At 42.9% G+C, this 26,590-nt stretch overlaps 1 protein-coding gene across 1 annotated transcript; it reads right to left on the reverse strand.

Annotated features, from left to right (window-relative positions):
- Positions 1–399: 399 nt before the first annotated feature.
- Positions 400–24,318, reverse strand: LOC118096264 (putative lysosomal acid lipase/cholesteryl ester hydrolase). The gene is made up of 9 exons (XM_035137840.3): positions 24,074–24,318; positions 23,417–23,534; positions 15,726–15,924; positions 15,038–15,147; positions 11,143–11,282; positions 9,234–9,380; positions 8,645–8,716; positions 6,234–6,305; positions 400–1,515 (listed from the first exon to the last, which is right to left on the reverse strand). Exons 1-9 carry the CDS (start codon positions 24,200–24,202, stop codon positions 1,282–1,284), a joined length of 1,221 nt encoding a protein of 406 aa, XP_034993731.2. The 5' UTR covers positions 24,203–24,318; the 3' UTR covers positions 400–1,281.
- Positions 24,319–26,590: the final 2,272 nt, after the last annotated feature.

Genomic DNA, 26,590 nt, shown 5'->3' on the forward strand with positions numbered 1-26,590 from the left:
TTAATCCACAGGTCCCCCAAACTAAGGCCCGGGGGCCAGATGCGGCCCAATCATCTTCTCAATCCGGCCCATGGACAGTCCAGGAATCAGCATGTTTTTACATGAGTAGAATGTGTCCTTTTATTTTAAATGCATCTCTGGGTTATTTGTGGGACCTGCCTGGTGTTTTTACATGAATAGAATGTGTCCTTTTATTTAAAATGCATCTCTGGGTTATTTGTGGGGCATAGGAATTCGTTCATATATTTTTTCAAAATATAGTCCGCCCCTCCACCCCAAGGTCTGAGGGACATTGGACTGGCCCCCTACTGAAAAAGTTTGCTGACCCCTGTCTTAATCCAAGTTGTTCATAAACTAAGCTGTTCTTAAACCAAGGTAGCACTGTACTTAAAAAAAAAATTTATGGAAAGATTTTTATGGATAACATACGTATAGCATTTGTTTTCAGTTTATAGAGTATTTTCTACAGGTCAGTTACATTTGGTGTGAGACACTGCTATTGGAGACCTTGTGAGTTTGAGGGGGAGAGAGAGGTGAGGGAGAGAATGGGTAGGTAGGCAATGCTTTCCAGGGTGAATTTTCTTAAGAAATATGGGAGTAACGTCTCCCAACAGAGGCTCCTCTGTAATTAGTGCTACTCTCCCCTTTTCTCTATCCAAAGTGATTAAATAGAGAAAAGAAAAACTAACTAGAAACTACCAGGAATACAACTGCTAACCAAGGAAGGATTCCAATCTAGAGAGAAACTAATCAAATTAAAGTTTACAACTCAGCGGTGGAGAGGAGGAGAGAGAGATTAGACCAGAAACTGCTGAGGCAGCTAAGAAACAGTAGCACTCTACCCCAAACCAGATAAATTCCAAGGCTGGGAAACAACTGAAATTGGACCAGTTCCTCAAAGGAAAAGACTTGGACATCACCACAAGTACTTTTTCTACCCTCAATAGGCATGCTGTACTAGAACAAGACTCTGCCACACAGCATGTCAAAACAAGAGCAACAAAGAATCTTAGTCCTACATCAATGGAGGAACAGAATTAGAAAATGCAAGGTTACTAAGCAAACCTTCCTTATAACCATAGCTGTCAAGTTTTCCCTTTTCTCGCGAGGAAGCCTATTCAGCATAAGGGAATTTTCCTTTAAAAAGGGGGAGAACTTGACAGCTATGCTTATAACCGAGACTGCGATAAACCTGTATGAGAAATGGAATTTTAAGAAATATTGTAGTTCTTTTCATCAACATAGATTGACAGTGAAGGGTCCTGAAGGAATATTTCACATTCACTTATAATTCTGCATTAAATCCATTATCTCTATGTACATGCGCTGGGGGGCATCATAGCCTATGACAAAATCCAGATGTTCCCATTCAGGAATATCCTTGTGGTAAACTAAGTTTGGGATCTGAGGCAGCAAGAGGGCAACGTCCTTTGAGTCTGCAATCCAGTCGTTACCACCACTCCAGACAGCTGTTGGAAGAGTCATCCGTTGTACGTTGTAGAAAGGTGGTGTTGGCTAAAAGAGAGGCGAGAAATAAAAGTTTGAAAACAGTCTGCAAAGACTTCCTGATCAACACACACACACACACACACACACACACACACACACACACACACACAACACAAACATATATCTAAGTTGAGGGGAATGCAGGTTGAACCATTAATGTGCATAACAACTGGGCATTGTGCACATTCATCAGAAGTTGTGCAAGAAAGTGCACATAATCCATCCATGAAGAGAAAATTGTGCACATTGCCTGGTCAAACTACATCTCAAGGTTTGGATGTAACCTTTGACGCCTCCCTTTCCATGGAGGCGCAGGTTGCATCCACAGCAAAGGTGGCATTTTTCCATCTCCGCCGTATCAAGCTGTTGGTCCCTTACCTCTCTCGCCCTGATCTGGCCACAGTGATCCATGCGACGATCACCTCCAGGCTTGACTATTGTAACTTGCTCTACGCGGGGCTGCCCTTAAAGCTGACCCAGAAACTCCAGCGGGTGCAGAATGCCGCGGCGAGGCTCCTCACAGGGTCCCGGCCACGGGATCACATTCATCCAGTGCTTTACCAGCTGCACTGGCTCCCGGTGGAGTACAGGATCAGGTTTAAGGTGCTGGTTTTGACCTTTAAAGCCCTATGCGGCTTGGGACCCTCGTACCTACGGGACCGCCTCTCCTGGAATGCCCCGCGGAGGACCTTAAGGTTCACAAACAACAATATTCTGGAGATCCCGAGCCATAAGATGGCTTTTCAGTACTGGCCCCAACTTGGTGGAATGCTCTTTCCCATGAGACCAGGGCCCTGCGGGATTTGTCATCTTTCCACCTGGCCTTTGGGTTAGACTCAGCTTGATCCCTGTGTTTTCCTCCCTCATGGCTTAGATTTATGGACTACTTGAAATGAGGCTGCACTTTAAATTTTAATACTGTATTTTAATCTGTATTTTAATTAATTGTTTTTATGTTTTATTGTAATTCTGTTGGTGTCAGCCGCCCTGAGCCCGGTTTTTGACTGGGGAGGGCGGGGTATAAATAAAAATTTATTATTATTATTATTATAAGGTTGTGGGTTCAAGCCTCGTGCAGGGCAAAAAAGTCCTGCATTGTAGGGGGTTTGGCTCTATACATTGGTACCTCCACTTACGAATTTAATGCGTTCCGAACACACATTCGTAAGTCGAAAAAATTTGTAAGTCGAATCCCATAGGAATGCATTGGGAGAAAAAATTCGTAAGTCGAAGCAACCCTATCTAAAAATTTGTAAGTAGAATTCGTAAGTAGAATTTGTAAGTAGAATTCGTAAACCGCATCCAAGATGGCAGACGAAGCTCTGTTTGTATGTAGAAACATTTGTAAGTAGAGTTATTCGTAAGTAGAGGTATCACTGTAATTTGATGATTCTATGATTTTTTGAGAACCTAAACTTTGTCCTTACTGTTACTAAGCAACTGGGCCTAGACAGTAACCTCTGCCTGTTTGTTTGTTTGTTTGTTTGTTTTTAATGGAAAGGGGCCAAGACTGCTCAGCCTGGTTGTAAATCTAGCACTGATTATCTGGATTTGTTCCGAAAGAATGAGATGGTTTTCATGTAGCATTAAGCCAAATTATGACTAAGCATGAATGTTCACTCTGCCTAAGAAGAGAGCACAGACTCTTTGACCCTCCTCTGGTCTCATTGGGCTTCTTTAGCATTAAGTACAAACCCAGGGTCATGGTTTGTCTCACTCCAAACAAACCACAAGATGGAACCCAAGTTTCTTCTCATATTTACAACTCATGCAGTGTCTCTAGAGAAAGACAAGCCACATGCCTAGGATTGAGCAACATGCTAAACCAAACTACAGATTAGCTTGCAGAAGAGCAGCAGCAGGAGAGTCAAGGGAAGTGTGAAGTGGCCATGCTCTCCTCTCAGGAAGCTCTTCCACACCAGCATTCATGGCGAGCTTTAGTTTGGCTTAGCATTACCTACAAACCAGCTCAGTGTCTTTGACTCTTACTCCCAACTGTCATCACCGTGATTCTTCCTACTGCACCAGTTTTGTTAGCACTGAAGAAACATGATTGCAGTTTCAAGACAGACTGTTCTGGCAAATTTCAAGTGTGGCTGTAAGAACCAGACTTATATCTTAGTTAGCTGATCTATAGAGGGATAAATTTGAAAGAACACACACCCTGAATGAATGGAAGCAATCCTCATGGGTGTGGTGTATTGCTTTATAAAAAACGATCTTCATTATATGACAGGGGAGTGAAGATAGACACCTGGCATATGGCAGTTTTGTCAACAAATTTACATCCCCATATTAAATTTGAGATACATTTTTTGGATATAGAAATTAGATATTCTCAAGGGAATCTGGAGACCACTCCTTATAGTAAATGTGCATCTAATTTAAGAGATATTTTGGCATATTCGAAAGTAAATCCAAAACCTCTTTGGCACCATAGATATTATCAAGCTGGGCCAAATAATTCCCATGTGGGAGTTGTAAGGTGATAAATTGAATTCCTTCTGCAATCCTGATTTTAATCAAATTTAGCATCTTAATGAAGCATATACCCACAATAATCAGGGGAGTGATTAATGAAGATAATGCCCTTATACATTGGCATGACCACAAGATAGATTAAGATCTGGACAGGGGAATGCAAAAGTTGCATAAGGACCAAAAAAAAACCCTCAATGTATTATTGCTTAAACACTGTATGGAGCAGCAACGTGATGCTAAACCTAAAATATTGGTGCTTTGAGGACATACATGGTTCAGAGAAACAATTTTAGACACAATTGAAAAGGAAGGAAATCAGAGAGATCTATATAGTTACAGGTAGGTAGCCATGTTGGTCTGATGTAGTCAAAACAAAAGATAAAAAAAATTCCTTCCAGCAGCACCTTAGAGACCAACTAAGTTTGTCATTGGTATGAGCTTTCGTGTGCATGCACACTTCTTCAGATACACTGAAACAGAAGTCACCATACCTATAGAGAGATCTATAGATTAAGACACAGTAGCACCTGGTGGACTTAAGGAGAACATAAAATGGGTGCCTGTTATGCAACAAGTTTAAGATGTACTTTTAATGGAAATTATGCCACATTTCTTTCCATTCCAGTTATTATTATTGTCACAGTATTGACATAATGCATGGAATTTCTATGAAATGGAGCTAGAAACCTGATTATCAATGCAATGGCTATTGTTGGTAAAGTAATAGCAGATCCTCTTGCATAAGTTCATTGCACCCATGACCACTGAATTGTCAAATTTTATTTTGGCAAGTTTTTCCTTTTGTTTGTTTGTTTGTTCACATATGTTCCTATTTTTGAGATATGGTTCTATGTTGTATGCATTGCTTTAATAGATGGTTGCCATTTTATTATTATTATTATTTTGCAAAGCTGTACCAACTGAAGATATTGGCTTTTGACTCCACGTAAGCAAAGGTGATATTTGGATCTGATTTGGTGAGCATACTGTGACAAAAGTCAGGTGCCTGCCTCCCCACTGCCAAGTGGTGGCAAGAGCCCATGGGGTCCCGTGCACCAGGTTTTGTGTTCCTTTGGAGAATGGAAGACATGGCAGACACTGTCATGACTTTAAGAAATATGGTTTATTCACCTACTTACACCTTCAGTCTGCCTGGAGGGAGGCCAAATCTTATGGCATTGTAATTTCAAGAGGAAGCAGCGCGGCCAGCCTCCAGCCTGCCTGGTCAAGATGGATCTCTGTTCTTCTACCTGCTTCTTCCTCCCTGCAACCCTTGCTCAAAAAACACCCTTTTCCTGTCCCCTCAAATACACACCCTAACAACCTGGCAACACCTCATTCCCCAGGCTAAAGGATTTCTCTCCCCAATGGCCCATCAACACCTTTTTGTCATGTTAACAGGTTTGCTGTTCACTAATCCTGCCAGTCTGGTTTGCATAAACCAGCTCAGGCATTTTCTGTCTGGAACAGCTCTGCAACTTGTACTTTAATTTATATCCCAATTAATCAAAATCCTAGCATTTATTCATTTCTAGGATTTAGGGGATCCCTCCCCTAAATCTATAACGGTACTTTTTAAATGAAAGGTTCTCTGCATAAAGGATGCTATATAACAAAATAGTTGACTGATAAAGCTCAGAAAACTTAAAAACACATTTGGCATTTCTGTTATTGTGAAAGCCTAATTGAAGAACATTAACATCTGAAGAAGTGTGCATGCACATGAAAGCTCATACCTATGAAAAACTTAGTTGGTCTCTAAGGTGCTACTGGAAGGATTTTTTTATTTTGTTTTGACCACGTCAGAGCAACACGGCTACCTACCTGTAACTATTAACATCTGCAGGCATTCAGCTATTTAAAGAATAGGATTAAAGAAGTACAAGAATATCTCATGTGTTATCTAAAGAGTTTCTTTTTAATCTGATTGTTGCATGGTTCTTCACACCTTGTAGATGGATTCTTTTGATACATGCTCAGTCTATGGATTTATGTAAACAATTAGGCTAACATATTTATGGGCACAACAACAGCTTGATTTTGTGTGTGTAGAGCCTGATTATAAACTTCGTTTAAGTTTGTTACCCTTGACTTTTTAATTTTACCTTGGAACTTCATATTATCCACCATGTGTTAAATGAACAGCAGCCTTTGCCACAAGTAGCTGTGGCCAAGCGTTACCAGTATCTACCCTCATATAAACACCTACAGAGAGAAATGCTCAATTTGTGAGAAATTCTTACCTGGTTGTGGTGAGCCACGTTTGCTTCCTCACTTCCCCAGTCAAAGCCTTTGAACTTCCCAGCCTTCACAATCTGAAAAAGAGGTGTGCCATACTTTGAAAAACCAAATGGGGAAAGCAGGTGATATAGAAGTTTTCTAGAGGAAAAAACTGTGGCACCGGCATAAACAGGGATGTTGAATGTGCCCCAAACCATGCTATGATTAAGGCTATGCACTAATGTCTAACTTCATCTTTAGTGAGAACAAAAGTTAATGTAAACATACAAAGAAAACTACACAAAGCCATCTGAAAGCAGTAGACCTGTTTTTTAGTACTGCTAGATATGATCTGTCTGTTTTACACCTACTTGGAAGTAACTCCCATTTAACTTAGGGGGGCTTAAGTAAACACATTTAGGTTTGGGCTGCAAATTTCTCTTCCTATCTAATATGAATTCCCTCTCTGCCTCTGGGCAGCTGGATTATGCTGTTTGGTTGGATAAGTAGCCAAGTAACCCATTGCTCAGAAATCAGAATATTGAGCAGGGATCAGGAATTTCCACTCCACAGTCCTACTTAGTCTGCCAGGGTATCCAGTCTCCCCAAAAACTTTCCCACAAAGACACCCACTTGCCCATCAGCTGGTGTCACTCATTTAAATTTTGCTCTGCTTGGCAGGATTCCATGCAAACCACTGCCTTATTAAGGAAGTGTTGGAAGTGTTACTAAAGTGAATCAGGAAGAGGTTTGCATTGGAATCCAGAAGGAGCACCTTCAAGTCACTTTGACATCTTGGATTGTTTAATAGGTTATTAACAGGTTGGGTGCCCCACCCTGTTGTTAAACTTTGCATGTGCAACTGATCATGATAAGAACCGGGCCTGTGGAGCAAAAAAAAGGTTGCCCATTTGTGACACAGCCAAAATGTATATAGGCCACTTTAAAATGTAAATGCATCTGTCTATTCACGTCTATTCGGAACCATTCAATTGGACTTATTCCCAGGGAAGTGTGTCTAGAACTGCAGGCTAAGTCACAGAATCAGAGTTAGAAAACACCAACTCCCTCCCTAAAGATCATTCCACACAATTGATCCAAAATAGAGAGCAGGTTCAAGGGAAGCAGTGGCCAGGAAGAAACACCTCAATTGTGGGATATATGAGCCTCAAATAACCAGCATGTTTAGCTCAAGTTAATGCATGAAGGGTTTAAGACAGTCCAGCCAGGCTTAACTAGGTTATTCCCCCTCACTTGGGAAGGAAGGACTACCAAAGCCATTATTAATTCTCTTCTCCACCATGTGAATCCCATCAGAAAGGACATCTTAGCTAGATGCTCCTCGCTTCTACCATGTGGCTTTAGCAAGGCATCTTTGGTTTCTATACAAATAATTCAGATGAAACTAAGTTAAAGTGTCTATTTTTTCTTGCTACTCTTATGGGAAAGCACATGACTCTGACCTCTGAAGAGTTTGTAAGTAAACCATTTATAACTTACCAAATGTATGCTCTTTTTCTATGCTAAGGGAAGGGGAGCTTTGGAAGAAACTTAAAAGGAGATATTTAAAAGGTTTAACAGTCTATATTTCCATGTTTTGTGATTTTAAATTTCTGCTGGGGCTCTCTCACCAAAGAGCATTTGCCCCAAACCTGGATCAAGGCATCTCCTTTTTTCCCTTTTAAACCATTTACAAACAAGCATTAATATCCAACAGAAATGACTCTCATGAACAAGTCAGTTTCCAATGCCTTTCTACAATGCCTCTTCTACCACATATAGAAGAAAAACAAACCCATGTTATTTTGCGCTACAAGTCTGCGACTTGTACCTCTTTGTTAGGTTGTTCTGTTCTCACAGAGCTATGCAGAAGCTACTGCATTCAAGACCATGTGCTCCCAAATGATAGCACTGCCTTGCCTGCCCAATGATATGAAGACACAGCCTTTGCTAGCCTAGAGCCATCCTGATGCTTTGGACTACAGCTCCCATCAGCAAAAGGCAGTGTGGCCTGGCTGATGGGAGTTGTAGTCCAAAAGGCGGGGAAAGCTTCCAGTAGCACTGGGTTCTGCACTGAGACACAAATCAGTAAAATACCACAGAAATGTAGTATTTGTCCATCTCCATGCATAGGGACTATATTGCCAATAAAAACAAATCCGTTGTGGAAATTATTGTATCTGTAGCACTTGAAATACTCCAGTTTGGAAACATTTTAAACACAATAAAACACTCTCAGCTTTAAATCCTTTATCATAAAAACAAAACATATTTCTGGAGTATGTAAAAATGGAGGCTGAGTTATTAAGATTTTTTCTTTCCATTGTATTTATTCATTTCATTCTTAAAAGTCTTTGTAAAAGCCTGTCCTGATTGCCCATTGTTCAATCAATACAGAAAACTGTTTTTAAACAGAATAGAGGATTTTGGCTACCTGAGCCCAGTGAAGCATGTTCTGGATAGATGTCCCAGCTGGAAAGTGTGAGACATATACATCGATTCGACTCTGTAAGAAAGAGCAAAGTGATTAGATGAATTTATCACAAATTGCAACAGCCACTTTCCTTCCATTTGATTTGTTTGAACTAAAGCAGTGCACCAGAGCTCAACATCTGGATATCACGCAGGAATCCATGTTTACATAGTAACTACACTCCACTCCACTTAACACTTTCCATGGGGCAAGCACAGCACACAGTCCAGGGGCTAGGAGGCACAATACTTGCCCTGCCTCAGGCACTGGCAACCCCTGCTATGCCACTGCTTCTAGTGCAGGAGTCACCACGGTACCCACACAGATTTTCACTAGTGCCCCAGACTCTGAGCTTTCCTTTTAAAAATAAGTCTCTATCCATCATAGGCACAAAATTATGGGGCAAAATGTGCAGGTACCTTCTACAGTATGTTTTGTCTAAGTGTAATTAAGTAATGGAAGGCACAAGTAGCAATTACTTCAGAGAAGCATCAATACACCTACATTATTATTTCTTTACAACACACTATTAAGTAATCAGAAATCTTACCACATTGAAGTTTAGCACATTAAAGCCAGTCATGATGAAGGCAGCACTGCTACAAAGATAATCCATTGGGAAACGGTTGCACAAGTAAGTAGCACACCATTTCAAGGTTCTGCCTTGAGCCAAAAACTGCTTCGTTCCAAACATTTTCTGCCAAAACAAAAACATTAGTACATAGGCCATTTTGTTAGTCAATTCTCTGTTTTCCTAGGGATACTTGTATCTAGTAGCAACAAAATACTGACTTGAACCTAGGCTACGAATAGGAGAAGTAGCTATTCCTCCAATCTGAGAAGGACAGGGGTGTAGGATAGCAGCCAAGTGTGACTATAACATGGGGATAAAACTGACCATGCTCCAATGTTGTTTTATGGATTACAGAGCTAAAAGCAGCAGGGTGGAAGAGATAGACAACACAGGAGACCCAAGCAAACAGCCTCCAACATGATCAGTGAGTGTCTCTGAGCCCCCAAAATGGGCGCATGTGTCTGTAAATATGATCAGCTTGACTCTCTTCCCCTACAGCTATTCATTGTTAATAGGGAAATAAGTCCACAACTTTAAAGAAATAAAGAAATAAAGGTGGAAAGGGGGCAGGGTTGCAGGGGAAGATTTGCCGTTAAGCAAGATCCCTGGCGCACAGGCTTAAAGGTAAAGGTAAAGGAGTCCCTGACCATCAGGTCCAGTTGTGTCCGACTCTGGGGTTGTGGCACTCATCTCGCTCTATAGGCCGAGGGAGCCAGCGTTTGTCGGCAGACAGCTTCTGGGTCCTGTGGCCAGCATGAGAAAGCTGCTTCTGGTGAACCAGAGCAGCGCACGGAAACGCTGTTTACCTTCCCACCGGAGCGGTCCCTATTTATCTACTTGCACTTTGATGTGCTTTCGAACTGCTAGGGGGGCAGGAGCTGGGAGCGAGCAACAGGAGCTCACCCCATTGCAGGGATTCGAACCGCCGACCTTCCAATCAGCAAGCCCTAGACTCTGTAATAAATACATTCCCATGTAACTGCTCCGAATTATTGCTTTAACGGCAACTGAGTTACCCACAGGTGTGATCTGCCACCATAATGACAAGTTTCCCATGGCAATTTTATTAGGAACCATAGATAATTGTGCCAAATACTTTAATATGGGCACCGTATGCAAACAGTATCCACGACTATAGAGCACCAACACCTTTCCTTTTCTGCCCACAGCAGAAACTGGAACCCATGACATGTACAGCAAGGGAGAAAAGCCAGCCCCTCAATATTATTTTTTTACCCCACAAAAGTCCTGGCACAGAACAGCCAAAGCAACACTGTACTATCAAGTTGCAGCATTGGCTAGCATGACCTCTTTAGATGTCTAAGAGCACTATAAATGGCCTCAGGTCAAATTGAAAGGGCATCCCCAAGTACTGTATTTTTTCGTGTATAAGACAAGCTTTTTTGACCCAAAAACGAGGTTCAAAATTTAGAGTTGTCTTATAAACAGGTAGTGCTGAGGGGGGACGGGTGAATGGTTTTTTGGCACGAGCCCAAGACTGTAAGCGGCGATTTCTGCGATGTGAGCAGATACCACCTATCAGCAGCCCAATCACCACCAGCGGCCGCCAATCACGCTCCCGCTTGCTGTGACAAGGGCAGCTATCTATTGGCTGCTACAGTGGAATCGGAAGGGCTAATAGTGGCGATCGGGCAGCTGCGACACAAGCGGTTGTGTGCTGCGTTCTGGCGGGTGAGCAATCTTTGGCATTCCTGCCAAATAATCCTCCCCCAAAGCCCCCTTATTTTCTAAATTTGGAGCCCCCCAAAATAGGGGGCATCTTATACATGGGGGCATCCTATAGATGGAAAAATACAGTACTTAGCTACATCCAGCAATATTTGCATTCTGTTGTTTGAACAAATATTTTGTCCAAAATACATACTTTGAGCTGAGGTTCAGGAACCATTCCAAGTTTGGTCAAAGCCGTATTGGTCAAATACGTTATAGTGGCTACTGGTGCCAATGCAAAGAACATTTTGATCTTCTTGGCAAGGTGTGGCATGGTTGAAAATGAAATGAATGCTGTGGGGTGGGAGGGGAGAGGAGAGGAGAGAAATGAATAGAGTTAGCAATGCAGTCTTGAAAAAACCCAGTAACAAAATCTTAAACCCAGTTTTCGCATAATGCAAAAGCCATCAAGTACATGGAATTGTATGCCCTGTGGGGGACCATTTATACTCAAACATTTCAAGTCAAGGTTACAGGTAGGTAGCCGTGTTGGTCTGGATCGAAGTAAAATAAAAAAATTCCTTCAGTAGCACCTTAAAGACCAACTAAGTTTTTATTTTGGTATGAGCTTTCGTGTGCATGCACACTTCTTCAGATCTGAAGAAGTGTGCATGCACACGAAAGCTCATACCAAAATAAAAACTTAGTTGGTCTTTAAGGTGCTACTGAAGGAATTTTTTTTATTTTATTTCAAGTCAAAAAATTTATTTATTTATAATTAAATCTGAAGCTTTCTTTTAAATTTAAAGTGACTTACAAGATTAGTGAAATAAAGCAACAACAGCAATAATCATAGCTAAAATTGAAGATGATCAAATGTGAAGTTTAATTCTCCATGTTTCTGATACAGTGGTACCTAGGGATCAGAACCTAATTCGTTCCGGAGGTCCGTTCTTAACCTGAAACTGTTCTTAACCTGAAGCACCACTTTAGCTAATGGGGCTTCCTGCTGCCCCATTAAGTGCTTATGAAAATCATCAACGTTTTAGAGCAATTTTATTGTAGCATGCATAATTTGTCTGCAATCTTACCTAGTACCCACAGTTTTGCAAAGCACTTTTTCCAAATATAATGCTTTTTGTATGTATTTCCACTTATGCATTTTTACCCTAGTATATGCATTTTTGTACACATTTCTTGGGTTCAGAATTTCATTTCAAAATCTGGAGAAGGGTGAATTTGGAAGGATGGTTGTGTTTCAGCTCACATATGGTTTTGTGTAGTGTGAATGAAGTGAAATAGGAGCATGTAATCACAGTGAAAAACTGACAGAATAGAAAGGCTTGAAGCTTAAAGGAGAAGCAGCAAACCAGAACAATTTAGGTATGAGGGTTGCCAGGGCTCTAGGGCTGACCTAGTCTCCAGGTTTGCCCAGTCCCCTCCAGGGGGATTGCAAGCTTCAGTTCAGCAAGAGCTGGCTGTATATTGTAACAATGACTCTCCTCCCTCTTTCATTCCTACCCTCTCCTCATTAACCTCCATCTCCAGGGCTTGATGGAGGGAAGGAGTGCAGAGGAAGAAAAGGAACTGGACTAGGCTCAAGAGGAGGAGAGCCTTAAGAGTGTGCATGTGTGACAAGGTGTATCTGCAGAGCACATGAAGAGTAGCAGCCACAGCTGAAACTTCCTGCCCACCCACCCGCCTGCAAAAAAACCCACACCAGAGCAATTCTTGGATGGCTCTCAAATAAGTCAGAGAAGTCACAGAAAATTGACAGAAGTGGAGACTGCAGAGTCGAGACTAAAGGAGGTGTTTATTATTTAGTTTAGTTTAGTTTGAAGCAGAGAAATCACCAAGAAATCCTTTTCAAAATAGAAATCAATGACATGGTGGAAAACAGAGCAGTGTGTTTAAGGTTGTTGTTGTTGTTTAGTCGTTTAGTCGTGTCCGACTCTTCGTGACCCCATGGACCATAGCACGCCAGGCAATGGAGAATTTTACCAAACTAAAATCTGGATTGAAGGCAGAACTACAGTTGAAATTGAAATTACCCCCCCCCCCATTGCAAATTGGGTTATTGTCAAATTTTAGAGACTTTCAGCTATTTGCAATGAACAAATTAAAACAAAAAGCAATTGAATTGTGGGTCCAGCTGCAGAGCTGAAAATGCAACTTATACTGGCTTCTCCAGTACCACTCTTATTCAATCTCTTCATAGCAAGCATCCTTAGTACTTCATAGAGCAGCAGTAGCTGGGAACACCCCCTTCAGTTAAGGTTTCTGTCTTCATTTCCAACCAGTGGCATACTTTCTCATTTGTTAGACTGTTTGCTTTTTATTTAAATGACATGCTCTCAGAGACCATAATTAATGGTGGGAGGAGGCAGGAAGACTCCAGAGGCCCCACAGTGCATACTTCCCCTATGGGCAGAGCGCCCTGCCTCTATGGGTGGCTCGCCGTGTCCCTGGGAACCCTGCGCCAGGCGCCCAAGTGGCTTCCTCCACCACTGCTAGCAACCCTACTAGGGATGGTGAATTATAATGTGCACATCCCAACAGAAAAGGCCCTGCCTTGTTTCTGACCTACTTAAAACTTTTTAGTGCTGCATATGTTTCCTCAGTAGTGTAATACTGTAGTCGTAAATTCACCTGAGTAACACACTCTGTGGCTAATAACAATTATTATTATTATTATTTTATTATTATTAATACCCCACGCATCTGGTTGGGTTTCTCCAGCCACTCTAGGCTGTACTAAGAACCAATAAAACATGAAGTGACACTCAGAGGTGAGGTGAATTTCAAACTGTTTTGGTTGCGAGCCAAGACCCCCCAGAAATTCCCAACCAATAACTCAGACGGACACATTATTTTAGGTTTTGTTTTGGCATAATTTTGGCCACAACTTTATTTAAAATTACAATTAATTTTTTGAGTGTTGGCCTTAGGCTTTGGTTAATCTTCTGCCCCACGGTGGGACAGGACCAGCTCTGACTTCCTGCAATAGGAAAGTCAAGTAAACACTGCATGGAGGAGGAGATAACTGTGCAACAGGCAATCTCCCCCTCCAGAAATGTTCCCCAAGGCTCGTGCTCTGTATAGGCCCCAGCCCCGCACCGTGTGGGGGTGTAAAGACTAGAGCCCCGGAGCCCCAGGATTCCTTTAACGGAATACTTCTATAAGAGCAACCACTGAGGGGCATGCACCTCCATGCGATGCCCCTCCCAAACTCATCAACCAAAGCCTAACCTGCCAACCCTAACAAGCTGTGACTATTGCTAAGCAGTAGGCGAAAAACCAAATGGCAACAGCCAATCAGCCAGATGGAAAAAATTCCTACTGACCCCTGAATACAGGCAGTACCATAGCAAGGTCAACCTAAACCTGCAAGAAAAAAGGAGGAGGGTGGGAGGGAGATCAAATTCACTAGCAGGAATGGAGCTGAACCCCTGGGACGCTGACTACTTAACAGATCCCCTTGTCAATCAAAATTGGATACATGCCATTCTCCCCAGAGACAGCCAGCCCCTCCAATCAGGTTCTCCCAATTAGCTTAAACCCACCCCACAACCACACCGTCATTTCTGATAGGCCTGTTCGCAACTCTCACTAAATCCCTATGCGGGTTAATGAGTTTTATAGAAATATGATTTATCATAACAAGAAGGAATGTTCAGCCAACAAGTTCTCTTCTTCTCTTGTCTCAGGGGCCTTAAGACATTACATCCCAGGTTTGTTAAACTATAGCTTCCTGCTACATTCAGAGAGGGAAACTGTTACCTAAACTCTGATTGCAAACTAGGCTTGATCCTGGTTTGCAATCCAGAATTTTAACAGTTTCTCAGTCCAGACAAACCACTTTTTATAAGCCCCTTAACCAAATTGAATCATCACCTAGATGGGAAGTATCACTAAGAAGGAAAATGCAGGAAACACAAATGCAGGGATTGTTATTCAAGATGCTTCTCCATAAGTGTCCATAGGTTCCATGGAACATCACTATACTATGAGCAAGATGTCTCTTGAATTTAATATACAACAGCAACTGCACAAATAAATATGTAGCTATTAGAATTGCCAACATGTGTTTAAGAATCTTCCTAACCTACCCATTGTGGTGCCTTGGGAATGACCAACATAAAATATTTTCTCCTGGCCAGTTTTGTTCAGGACAAAGTTTATTGAAGCTGGAAGGTCGTATTTAGCCATTTCATCTAAACTGCAAAGAAAAAGGAACAGCCTATGTTTAACAGACATGTATATGCAGTGGGATCTATATTGTGCAAGCCTAAAATGCCCTGTTCTCTGCCCAATGCAATATAAGAACAAAAATATTTTTAAAATATCAGTTTCAGGAGGAACAGTATTTATGCTGTCGGCAGGAGAGGGCTCTGCTTTCCCTCCAACCCATGTCTGTCTGAGGAGCTTCAAATTCCAGCCCAGTAACTTTACAGAGATTCAGAAGGGCCAATATTGAATCTTTCCAGATCAAGTCTAATTGCACCTGAAGTTAAGCTGATCTGCTATCATCTACTCTGTGGAGTTCACCAAGGCCATATTCCACCAAGGCCCTATTCCCCCCAGGAACAAACAAGTTGTTTGTTTGTTTGTTTGATTAAAGGAACAACTACAAATTTTACTTACTTGTAAATGTATTTCTATACCTCCATATCATATATTATAAGAGGAGGAGGAAAAACATGGCTCCAATAGGAAAAGCATGGCTGATTAAAGTTTCCCCCAAAGGGAAAACTAGGAACCAGAAACAAGAAATTAAGTTTAGAAAGCTCACTCTACCTGAATAGCCAGAATTCTTGATGCTTCTCAGTATAGTTGATGTGTTTGTTGGACCAGGTGTTACCTCTGGTGTTTCCAAGCCAAACATCATAACCAGCATCAGCCAATATAAAGCCCAGGCTGTTGTAGTCCATATTAAGCACCCAGTTACTGCTAGAACCGAACAAGCCATGCTGCATGAACACTGCGGGCCTGGGACCTAAAAGTGAATAGTTTTAAGCATAGTTACAATAAGTCATTTCAGTGTCTCCATTCAATAAGATGCAGGAGGGAAGGGCGAGGCACAGACAGCTTGACCCAGAACAGCCTCACCTGGCCAAACTCTCCTCACATTGCACCTCTGCTCTCCTTCCCAAAAATCACCAGTGATGGTGCTGTTAAGAAGCCAGGAGAACAACAATTTCCCCACATGTGCAGCCTCACTGGCCCCTAGTGTGTATCACCTACTACCTATAAACTTGGGATGCAGAGCAGGCCAGCAATATGGAATGCAATATGGAAAGCAAGACAGAGGTATTTTTAAGAATCAACATAAATCATCACTTTGGTATTTGTCGCATTTGATTTACAAGTATGGGGAATCAGAACACCAGCCTCAATATTGTGAATGATTGCTTTCATCTATCTCAGGGGTCCCCAAACTAAGACCCGGGGGCCGGATACGGCCCAATTGCCTTCTAAATCCGGCCTGCGGATGGTTCTGGAATCAGAATGTTTTTACATGAGTAGAATGTGTTCTTTTATTTAAAATGCATCTCTGGGTTATTTGTGGGGCATAGGAATCCATTCATATTTTTTCTCCAAAATATAGTCCAGCCCCCCACAAGGTCTGAAGGACAGTGGACCGGCCCCCTGCTGAAAAAGTTTGCTGACCCCTGATCTATCTGGTATCATGTGAGTAGCTCAACTGTGTAGGTCAGTCGTAGATAGCAGTGCTTGTTAAAGTATCAATTAAAGTGTTGATTAAGGTGAAATAATTTATTGCTCTCTCTTTAAACTTTATAATGGAGCTTAGCACTGGAAGCAGTCCTGCCCTTTCTTCATTGCATCACCTTTGCTGCTCAGTTTTCAGATCATCCTTTAATCAAACTTGACAAATGCAACGCCTTCAGGCTCTCCTACCACATTTCATCGGACTGAACTCCTCACCCAAGGAAAAGCTGCAGACAACACACATAATTACATTGGGGAATTAATCTGGCAGTGTCTATATCAGGGGTCAGCAACCTTTTTCAGCCGTGGGCCAGTCCACTGTCCCTCAGACCATGTGGTGGGCAGGATTGTATTTTGGGGGGGGGGGAATGAACATATTCCTATGCCCCACAAATAACCCAGAGATGCATTCTAAATAAAAGCACACATTCTACTCATGTAAAAACACTAGGCAGGCCCCACAAATAACCCAGAGATACATTTTAAATAAAAGGACACATTCTCCTCATGTAAAAACACGCTGATTCCCGTACCATCCATGGGCTGCATCTGGCCCACAGGCCTTAGGTTGCCTATCCCTGGTCTATACCAAGCAAACTTTTTCAGCAGGGGGCTGGTCCACTGTCCCTCAGACCTTGTGGGGGGCTGGACTATATTTGGGGGGGGATGAATGAATTCCTATGTCCCACAAATAACTCAGAGATGCATTTTAAATAAAAGCACACATTCTACTCATGTAAAAACACACTGATTCCGGGACCATCCGCAGGCTGGATTTAGAAGGCGATTGGGCCGGATCTGGCCCCCAGACCCATGGTCTGCATCTACCCTGTTAGTTCCCTCCTTAAAAAGTCTCACTCTGGATGGCTGAAGTGCATATAGAATCAAAGATTTGTAGAATTGAAGGAACCCCAACTAGTCCAACCCCCTGCAACGCATGCATCCATGACAGATGCCCATCAGACCCCTGCTTAACAATCTTGAAGGAAGGGTAGTCCACCACATCTTGTGGGACTCTGTTCCAATGTTGAACAGCTCTTATGGTCAGAATGTTCTTCCTGATGTTTAGTCGGAATCTCCTTTCTTATAATTTGAATCCATTGGCTTGCTCCATCATCCATGGGACAGCCCTTTAGATATCATATCTATCAATCATATCTCCTCTCCGTTTCCTCATTACCAAGCTAAACTGACCCAATTCCCTCAACTGTTCCTCATAAGACTTGTTTTCCAGACCCTTTATCATCTTTGTCATCTTCCTCTGCACACACACACACACAGAATAATAGAGTCCAACCCTCATGTAGTCCAACCCTCTGCAATGCAAGAATCTCAAGTAAGGCATCCACGATAGATGGTCATCCAATTCTTACTTAAAAACCTCCAAGGAAGGTCCACCACCTTCCAAAGGAGTCCATTCCACTGTCAAACAGCTCTTACCATCAGAAAGTTCTTCCTGATGTTTAGCTGGAATCTCCTTTCTTGTAACTTGAAGCCATTGGTTCAGGTTCTACCCTCCAAAGCAGTTGTCAATATCTTTTTAAGTTGTGGTGCCCAGAACTGGACACAGTATTTCAGGTGTGCTCTGACCAAGGCATAATAGAGCTAGACTATTACATCCCTTGACCTGGACTTCTGTTGATGCAGCCTAGAATAGCATTAGCTTTTTTGCTACTGCATCACACTGTTGACTCATGTTCAGCTTGTGGTATACTATGCCTCCTAAATCCTTTTCATGCATACTGCTGGTAAGCCAGGTGTTCCCAATTTTATATTTGTGCAGGACATGACATTTGTCCCTACTATAATTCATTTTGTTAGTTTTGGCCAGTTCTCCAATCTATTAATAGTAACTCAAATCCCTCAAATTGGAGACATGAAAGGAACATTTCATACAAAGATTACCATAATCAAGGACAAAAGTGGTAAGGACCTAACAGAAGCAGAAGACATCAAGAAGAGGTGGCAAGAATACACAGAGGAATTATACCAGAAAGATATGGAGGTCTCGTACACCCCAGGTAGTGTGGTTGTTGACCTTGAGCCAGACATCTTGGAGAGTGAAGTCAAATGGGCCTTAGAAAGCACTGCTAATAACAAGGCCAGTGGAAGTGATGATATTCCAGCTGAACTATTTAAAATTTTAAAAGATGATGCTGTTAAGGTGCTACACCCAATATGCCAGCAAGTTTGGAAAACTCAGCAATGGCCAGAGGATTGGAGAAGATCAGAATACATCCCAATTCCAAAGAAGGGCAGTGCCAAAGAATGCTCCAACTACCGCACAATTGTGCTCATTTCACACGCTAGCAAGGTTATGCTTAAAATTCTACAAGGCAGGCTTAAGCAGTATGTGGACCGAGAACTCCCAGAAGTGCAAGCTGGATTTTGAAGGGGCAGAGGAACCAGAGACCAAATAGCAAACATGCGCTGGATTATGGAGAAAGCTAGAGAGTTCCAGAAAAACGTCTACTTCTGCTTCATTGACTATGCAAAAGCCTTTGACTGTGTCGACCACAGCAAACTATGGCAAGTTCTTAAAGAAATGGGAGTGCCTGATCACCTCATCTGTCTCCTGAGAAATCTTTATGTGGGACAAGAAGCTACAGTTAGAACTGGATATGGAACAACTGAGTGGTTCAAAATTGGGAAAGGAGTACGACAAGGTTGTATATTGTCTCCCTGCTTATTTAACTTATATGCAGAATTCATCATGCGAAAGGCTGGACTAGATGAATCCCAAGCCGGAATTAAGATTGCCGGAAGAAATATCAACAACCTCAGATATGCAGATGACACAACCTTGATGACAGAAAGCGAGGAGGAATTAAAGAACCTTTTAATGAGGGTGAAAGAGGAGAGCGCAAAATATGGTCTGAAGCTCAACATAAAAAAAACCAAGATCATGGCCACTGGTCCCATCACCTCCTGGCAAATAGAAGGGGAAGAAATGGAGGCAGTGAGAGATTTCACCTTCTTGGGCTCCTTGATCACTGTAGATGGTGACAGCAGTCACGAAATTAAAAGACGCCTGCTTCTTGGGAGAAAAGCAATGACAAACCTAGACAGCATCTTAAAAAGCAGAGACATCACCTTGCCGACAAAGGTCTGTATAGTTAAAGCTATGGTTTTCCCAGTAGTGATGTATGGAAGTGAGGGCTGGACCATAAAGAGGGCTGATCGCCGAAGAATTGATGCTTTTGAATTGTGGTGCTGGAGGAGACTCTTGAGAGTCCCATGGACTGCAAGAAGATCAAACCTATCCATTCTGAAGGAAATCAGCCCTGAGTGCTCCCTGGAAGGACAGATCGTGAAGCTGAGGCTCCAATACTTTGGCCACCTCATGAGAAGAGAATAATAATAATAATAATAATAATTTTTATTTATACCCCGCCCTTCCCAGTCAAGACCGGGCTCAGGGCGGCTAACAACAAATAATATCAACACAAATATAAAAGAAACATTTCAGTTAAAACAACAGAATAATACAATGTTAAAATTCAATTTTAAAATTAAAAATCTACGAATAAGATAAAACCATTATAAATAAAACCTTAGGGGAGGGTAACCGTGGGGTCAGACTGCGTCAGTCCGAAGGCCAAACGAAACAGCTCTGTCTTGCAGGCCCTACGAAAAGATGACAAATCCCGCAGGGCCCTAGTCTCCTGGGACAGAGCGTTCCACCAGGTCGGGGCCAGTACTGAGAAGGCCCTGGTCCTGGTCGAGGCCAGCCTAGCCACCTTGTGACTCGGGATCTCCAATATGTTATTATTTGTGGACCGTAATGTCCTCTGTGGGTCATACCGGGAGAGGCGGTCCCGTAGGTACGAGGGTCCTAAGCCGCATAAGGCTTTAAAGGTCAAAACCAGCACCTTGAACCTGATCCTGTACTCCACCGGGAGCCAGTGCAGTTGGTAAAGCACTGGATGAATATGATCCCGCAGCCGGGACCCCGTAAGGAGCCTCGCCGCGGCATTCTGCACCCGCTGGAGTTTCTGGGTCAGTTTCAAGGGCAGCCCCGCGTAGAGCGAATTACAATAATCAAGCCTAGAGGTGACCATCGCATGGATCACTGTGGCTAGATCAGGTTGAGAGAGATAGGGGACCAACTGCTTAATGCGGCGGAGATGGAAAAATGCCACCTTGGCTGTGGTTGCAACCTGTGCCTCCATGGAAAGGGAGGCATCCAAGGTTACCCCCAAGCTCTTGACAGAAGGGGCTGACACTAATTGGGCCCCAGCGAAAGATGGAAGTTGGCCCCCCCGCCCCATGTCATCCCGACCCAGCCAGAGGACCTCTGTCTTCGAAGGATTTAGCTTCAGCCGACTCCCACGTAGCCATCCAGCAACAGCTTCCAGGCACTTGGTCAATATGTCCGGGGCCGAGGCAGGACGGTCATCCATCAACAGATAAATCTGGGTGTCATCAGCATATTGATGACAACCCAGCCCAAAACTCCGGACAATCTGGGCAAGGGGGCGCATGAAGATATTAAAAAGCATTGGGGAAAGGATTGCACCTTGCGGGACTCCACACACCAAGGAGTGCCGCAGTGACAACCCCCTCCCTAGCGCCACCCTCTGTCCCCGACCTGAGATAAAGGAACGCAGCCATTGTTGGACTGTACCCTGAATCCCCACATCGGCAAGGCGGTGGTCTAAAAGCTCATAATCGACCATGTCGAAGGCGGCTGACAGATCTAGAAGAATCAGCAGCCCCGACCCGCCTTGATCCAGCTGTTTACGGAGGTCATCTGTTAGGGCGACCAGTGCTGTCTCGGTCCCGTGGCCGGGACGAAAGCCGGACTGGAATGGATCTAAAGCCAATGTTTCATCCAGAAACCTACCGAGCTGTTCGGCAACCGCTCTTTCAATTATCTTACCCAAGTATGGAAGATTTGAAACAGGGCGATAATTGGATAGATCTAGCGGATCTGACGATGCTTTCTTTAAGAGCGGACGCACCACTGCTTCCTTCAACTCCTCTGGGAAAGTCCCTGAACTGAGAGACAAGTTGATAATCTCAACCAGGGGGCCCCGTACCTCGTCTGGACACTCTCTAATCAGCCAGGACGGGCAGGGGTCTAGGGAGCAAGTGGTGGGCCTCCCAGCCTGGAGGAATCTGTCTACATCAGCGGGGAGTATGTGGTCGAAATGGTCCAATACTAAACTCGAAGACAGTCGAGGGGCCTCTAGTTCCGCTATTGTATCAAAATTGGCAGAAAGGTCACGGCGAAGTGTCAAGACTTTCTCCGCAAAAAAGCTCGCAAATGCCTCACAGCTATGGGTCGAATTAGTGCCTAAATTTGACTGATCCTCAAGGGTTGTTAGAGACCTGATTGTTCGAAAAAGTTGTGCCGGGCGAGAGCTAGCGGATGCGATGGAAGCTGAGAAGTAAGACTTCTTTGTGGCTTTCACCGCCATCTCGTAGGTTTTCATAAGCGACCTATAAGATGTTCTTGAGGCTCCGTCGCGAGTATGCCGCCATACTCGCTCAAGCCGTCTGAGGTCCCGCTTCATTTTCCGAAGTTCCTCGGTGAACCAAGGGGCCCGGTTTCGGCGGGGTTGCAGAGGGCGCTTAGGTGCGATCTCATCAATGGCCGCCAAGAGCCGGTTATTCCAGTTCTCGACCAGCTCATTTAACGAGCCACCAGGGGGAGCAGGGTCCCGTAAAGCCTGACGGAATCTATCAGGATCCATCAGCCTTCGCGGACGAGCCCAAATCGGCTCACCACCCAAGCGGGGCAGAGGCGAATCCTTGGAAAAGACCCTGATGTTGGGAAAGATTGAGGGCACTAGGAGAAGGGGACGTCAGAGGACAAGATGGTTGGACAGTGTTCTCGAAGCTACGAACATGAGTTTGACCAAACTGCGGGAGGCAGTGCAAGACAGGAGTGCCTGGCGTGCTATGGTCCATGGGGTCACGAAGAGTTGGACACGACTAAACGACTAAACAACAACAACAACAAACAACTCAAATCCCAATTCTGTCCTTTGTGGCATTGGATACCCCTCCCAGTTTGGTGTTGTCTTCAAATTTGATGAGCATCCTCTCAGTACCTTCATCCAAGTCATTTTGAATGTTATTCAAAAGATGTTGAATAACAATGGACCATGTACAGCACTGTACAGCACCCCACTTACCACTTTTTCCCAGGATAATAAGGAATTGTTAGTGAGCACCCTTTGGGTTTGGTCAGTCAACTAGCTACGAAATCACCTTACCTTATCAAGTACAGTAGTACCTTGGAAGTCGAGCAGAATCTGTTCTGGAAGTCCATTCAACTTCCAAAATGTTCGGATACCAAAGGGCAGCTTCTGATTGGCTGCAGGAAGCTCCTGCAGCCAATCAAAAGCCATGGAAGCCCTGTCGGGTGTTTGGCTTCCAAAAATAGTTCGCAAACTGGAACACTCACTTCTGGGTTTATGGCGCTCAGGAACCAAAACTTTCCAGAACCAGGTTGTTTGAAAACCAAGGTACAACTGTACTCATTTTACCAGCTTCTCTGCAAGAATATCATGGGGGACTTTGTCAAGAATTTACACAATGTCCATAGTATTCCTTTGTTCCACCAAGCTTGTAACTCCATCAAAAACTCCATCAAAAAAAAGAAATTAGATTCATTTGGCATGAGGTTTTCTTGCAATAAGTAAAAAAAATTGGAAAGCATGAAATTATCATTTTTCTAACAATAATTTTTAAAGGCCTAACAGTATTTGCATGTATACATAATAGTTACCTCAAAAAAAAACACTCACCCGATTTCTGGTTATTTCTTTTCCCATGAGGAATTCTGTTAATACTCAGGATATATCCATCATCTGTCACCACTTCATATGTCTCACTGGGATATCCTTTGAAGGAAATCATTTCACCCTTGGCGGAAGGGAAAAAAAGAAAGGGTTGAGCTTGGTTGCGACTGTAAAACTCCTGGACACTTCTTTTCCAAAGAAGACTATATCTTTAATAGCATTGGTTCCCAAACTCCACCCAATACCTTTGGATCACTAGAAAATTGCTGAAGGTCTTTGTGGACCACTTAATGATTTTTCTTCATGCTGTTGAACAATAATAATGCATAGGGCAAGATGCTAAAGTTGCTACTGCTGATACCTAAATGAAGCTCACAGAGCACTGGGGTTACATGAAGCAGATGTTGGGAGCTACTTTGGGAATGATTAAATAATAATAATGCTGCAAGCTGCCCTGAGCAATGATGTATTTTCAGAGGGCAGGGTACATATTTCAAAACCATCATCATTATCTTCACCACCATCATTTTCTTGCTCCCTGCAATCCCAGCATTCCATGAAAAACAAACTTTAGGTATGTGGAATATAGCACAATTAAGCAGCACTAATAACCAAAAATGCCTTGAGTTAGGCAAATAAAAGAATAAAAGATAGATGGCTTACAACATCCATAGTAGCTTCTGGTTGTACAGTTCTTCTTTTCATGAATATTCCTGAAGTAACAAGGGCTTGGACCAAGCCTGCCCCCATTATGAAGAGCCACATCCTTGATGTGCATGGAAGCAAATCCATCTTTCAGCGTGGAGTACAAGACTGGGCTCCACAGAGCTTGATTAAAGAATATGTGCTTAAACTCATGTACTGGAGAATGAAATGGCAGGTAGCGTGGCTTAAATAGCTTGCCTCTCTTCACCTTCATCTTCCTCCCTGGGAGGAAGGTGCCGCTCTTCACCTTCCTTCCTGGAAGGAAAAGAAACATCCTCTCTAATTGATATCATTGGTTCAGTCTTGCCCAACTCCCAATATAATCTTACGCAAACTTCTCAGAAGGTATTTCCACTGAGTTCTGTGTGGCATCTTTCAAGGCAAGTGGGCATAGGACTGCAGTCTCAGTTCAACAAAAGATTAGTCAAGGTGTAACAGATCATTTAGTGCAGCCGTTAAGAGTACAATGATCAATCTCCAGGTAGCTGATTCAAAGCTCATCTGGGTGGCCTGAGGCACATTATTTTTCACACCGTAATCATATGGAATATATAGATAAATGTCAATCTAAAGGACCCATGGACAGTTAAGTCAAGTCAAAGGTGAATATGGGGTGTGGCACTCAACTCGCTTTTCAGGCCAAGGAAGCCGTCTTTTGTCCACAGAAAGCTTTCTAGGTCACATGACCAGCATAACCATTCCAATATTGGCACACAGAGAACAAGTGCCGGAGCACAAGAAACACCGTTTACCTTCCCATCTCAGTGGTACCTATTTATCTACTTGTGCTGGTATGTTTCAAACTGCTAGGCTGGCAGAAGCTGGGACAGAGCACAGGAGCTCACCCCATTGCATGAATTCGAACCGCTGACCTTCCGATCAGCAAGCCCAAGAGGCTCACTGGTTTAGAGCACAGCGCCACCCGCATCCCAAACATATGGAGTTAATGTTGGATTGATGAAAAAGAACACTTTGTGTGGTTGACATGCACAACAGACCTTCCGAGAAAGCTGATCACAACTTCAACCACACAGAGAGGCAGCCACCTCCCAATCACTCTGTGGGTTGAATCTGCTTCTAGAATTTTCCAGAGAGTTATGGAGGTCACTGGTTCTCCACATGACTGTGATCAATACAGCAGCTACTGGTAATCTCATGTATATTGTATAATGTATAACTCAAAACTACCCAAGAGAGGCGTTTATTAAAAAGTTGCGTACCATTAATAAATCAGGATATGCACAAGCCAAACTTACCCATATATGTGCCCTTTCCTGTTTAGCATGCAAAAGATGCCAGGATCCAGCACTTAACAATCAATTATGTGCACACCCAGAAACCACATGCAATGGCTTCATTTAATGCAAGAATCAGAAGCTATGCTCCCCTATTGCCCCATATCTTCTGACTTATATTAACTTTTTGTGAGTACCAGCAGGATTTGTAGTCCGCATGGGGCAACTGAGAAGAAAGAAGCATGTGGGTGGGGAAAACATGGCTTCCAAAAGAACACAAAAGCTTTAGAATAGGGGAACACAAGTAGGGGAAATACCCCCCTTTCAAAAACAAAAAACAGGCAAATGAGGAAGGAATACAGTGGAGTGTTTGCTGTACAGAGAAGGGTGGAAAACTGAAGAAGAGGAGTGAAAATGGAATAGTGAATCCCAACACTCCTACTTGTTACAGAAAAAACTGCCACTCAACACACATTCAGCAGCATTTGCTGTGGTGATGGTGGTCAACAGGCAGTGCATATATGTCTGTTCTGATATATTTCTTTTTTTAAGAAAGAAAGGTCTCCTGGTACCTGATTCTCAACAGGCAGTGCATATATGTCTGTTCTGATATATTTCTTTTTTTAAGAAAGAAAGGTCTCCTGGTACCTGATTCTGATCTGGAAATGGTCATAACTCTGACAATAGCAGCAAAATCAGCAATTACAAACTCTTAGAAGAAAACTACAGCATTGTATGAAATACGAAAAATCGTAACATTTTTATTTTGTAACGTAACGTAACATTTTGTAAAAGAGAGGAGGCTGTGCCTATTTGTAGCTGTATGGAGACATGGTCCTTATTTATTATGGCTTGGAATGAAACGTATTTGGGGAATAAGAATAGGTATAATTTAACCATATTGTTAAACAGATATGAGTGGTTAAAATAATTATCTATGTAATTTTTTCTCTTTGATGTAGTTTGTTATTATTTATTTCTTTGTCCTCCTTTTCTTCCTTTTTATATTCTGAGTATTTATTATCAAAGTATGGTTTAAATGGTTAAAATAATAAAGATACTTGGAAGCAGAAATAAAAATGAATTATTTTCTCATAATGCAGTGAGAACCTGATTGTATTTGTACTGCACAGATGTCATAAGTCAAATTGCCTTCTGGAGAGGGAGTTGCTTTCTTTCTCTCAGAGTCCCAGCACAGTCCTATCTCTGCATCTGAGTAAATGATGCCAACTTTGGACCC

The sequence above is a fragment of the Zootoca vivipara genome, chromosome 5 (assembly GCF_965207765.1).
Source record: "Zootoca vivipara chromosome 5, rZooViv2.hap1.1, whole genome shotgun sequence".
NCBI classification, from domain to species: domain Eukaryota; kingdom Metazoa; phylum Chordata; class Lepidosauria; order Squamata; family Lacertidae; genus Zootoca; species Zootoca vivipara.

Excerpts from the sequence above, each read along its gene's own strand:
- LOC118096264 (XM_035137840.3), bottom strand. The coding sequence starts at position 24,202 with ATGGATTTGCTTCCATGCACATCAAGGATGTGGCTCTTCATAATGGGG. Across the intron at positions 11,283-15,037 it reads TTCCCAAGGCACCACAATGG|CATTCATTTCATTTTCAACC; the intron begins GTAGGTTAGGAA and ends CCCACCCCACAG. Across the intron at positions 9,381-11,142 it reads TTCCTGAACCTCAGCTCAAA|AAAATGTTTGGAACGAAGCA; the intron begins GTATGTATTTTG and ends TTGTTTTGGCAG.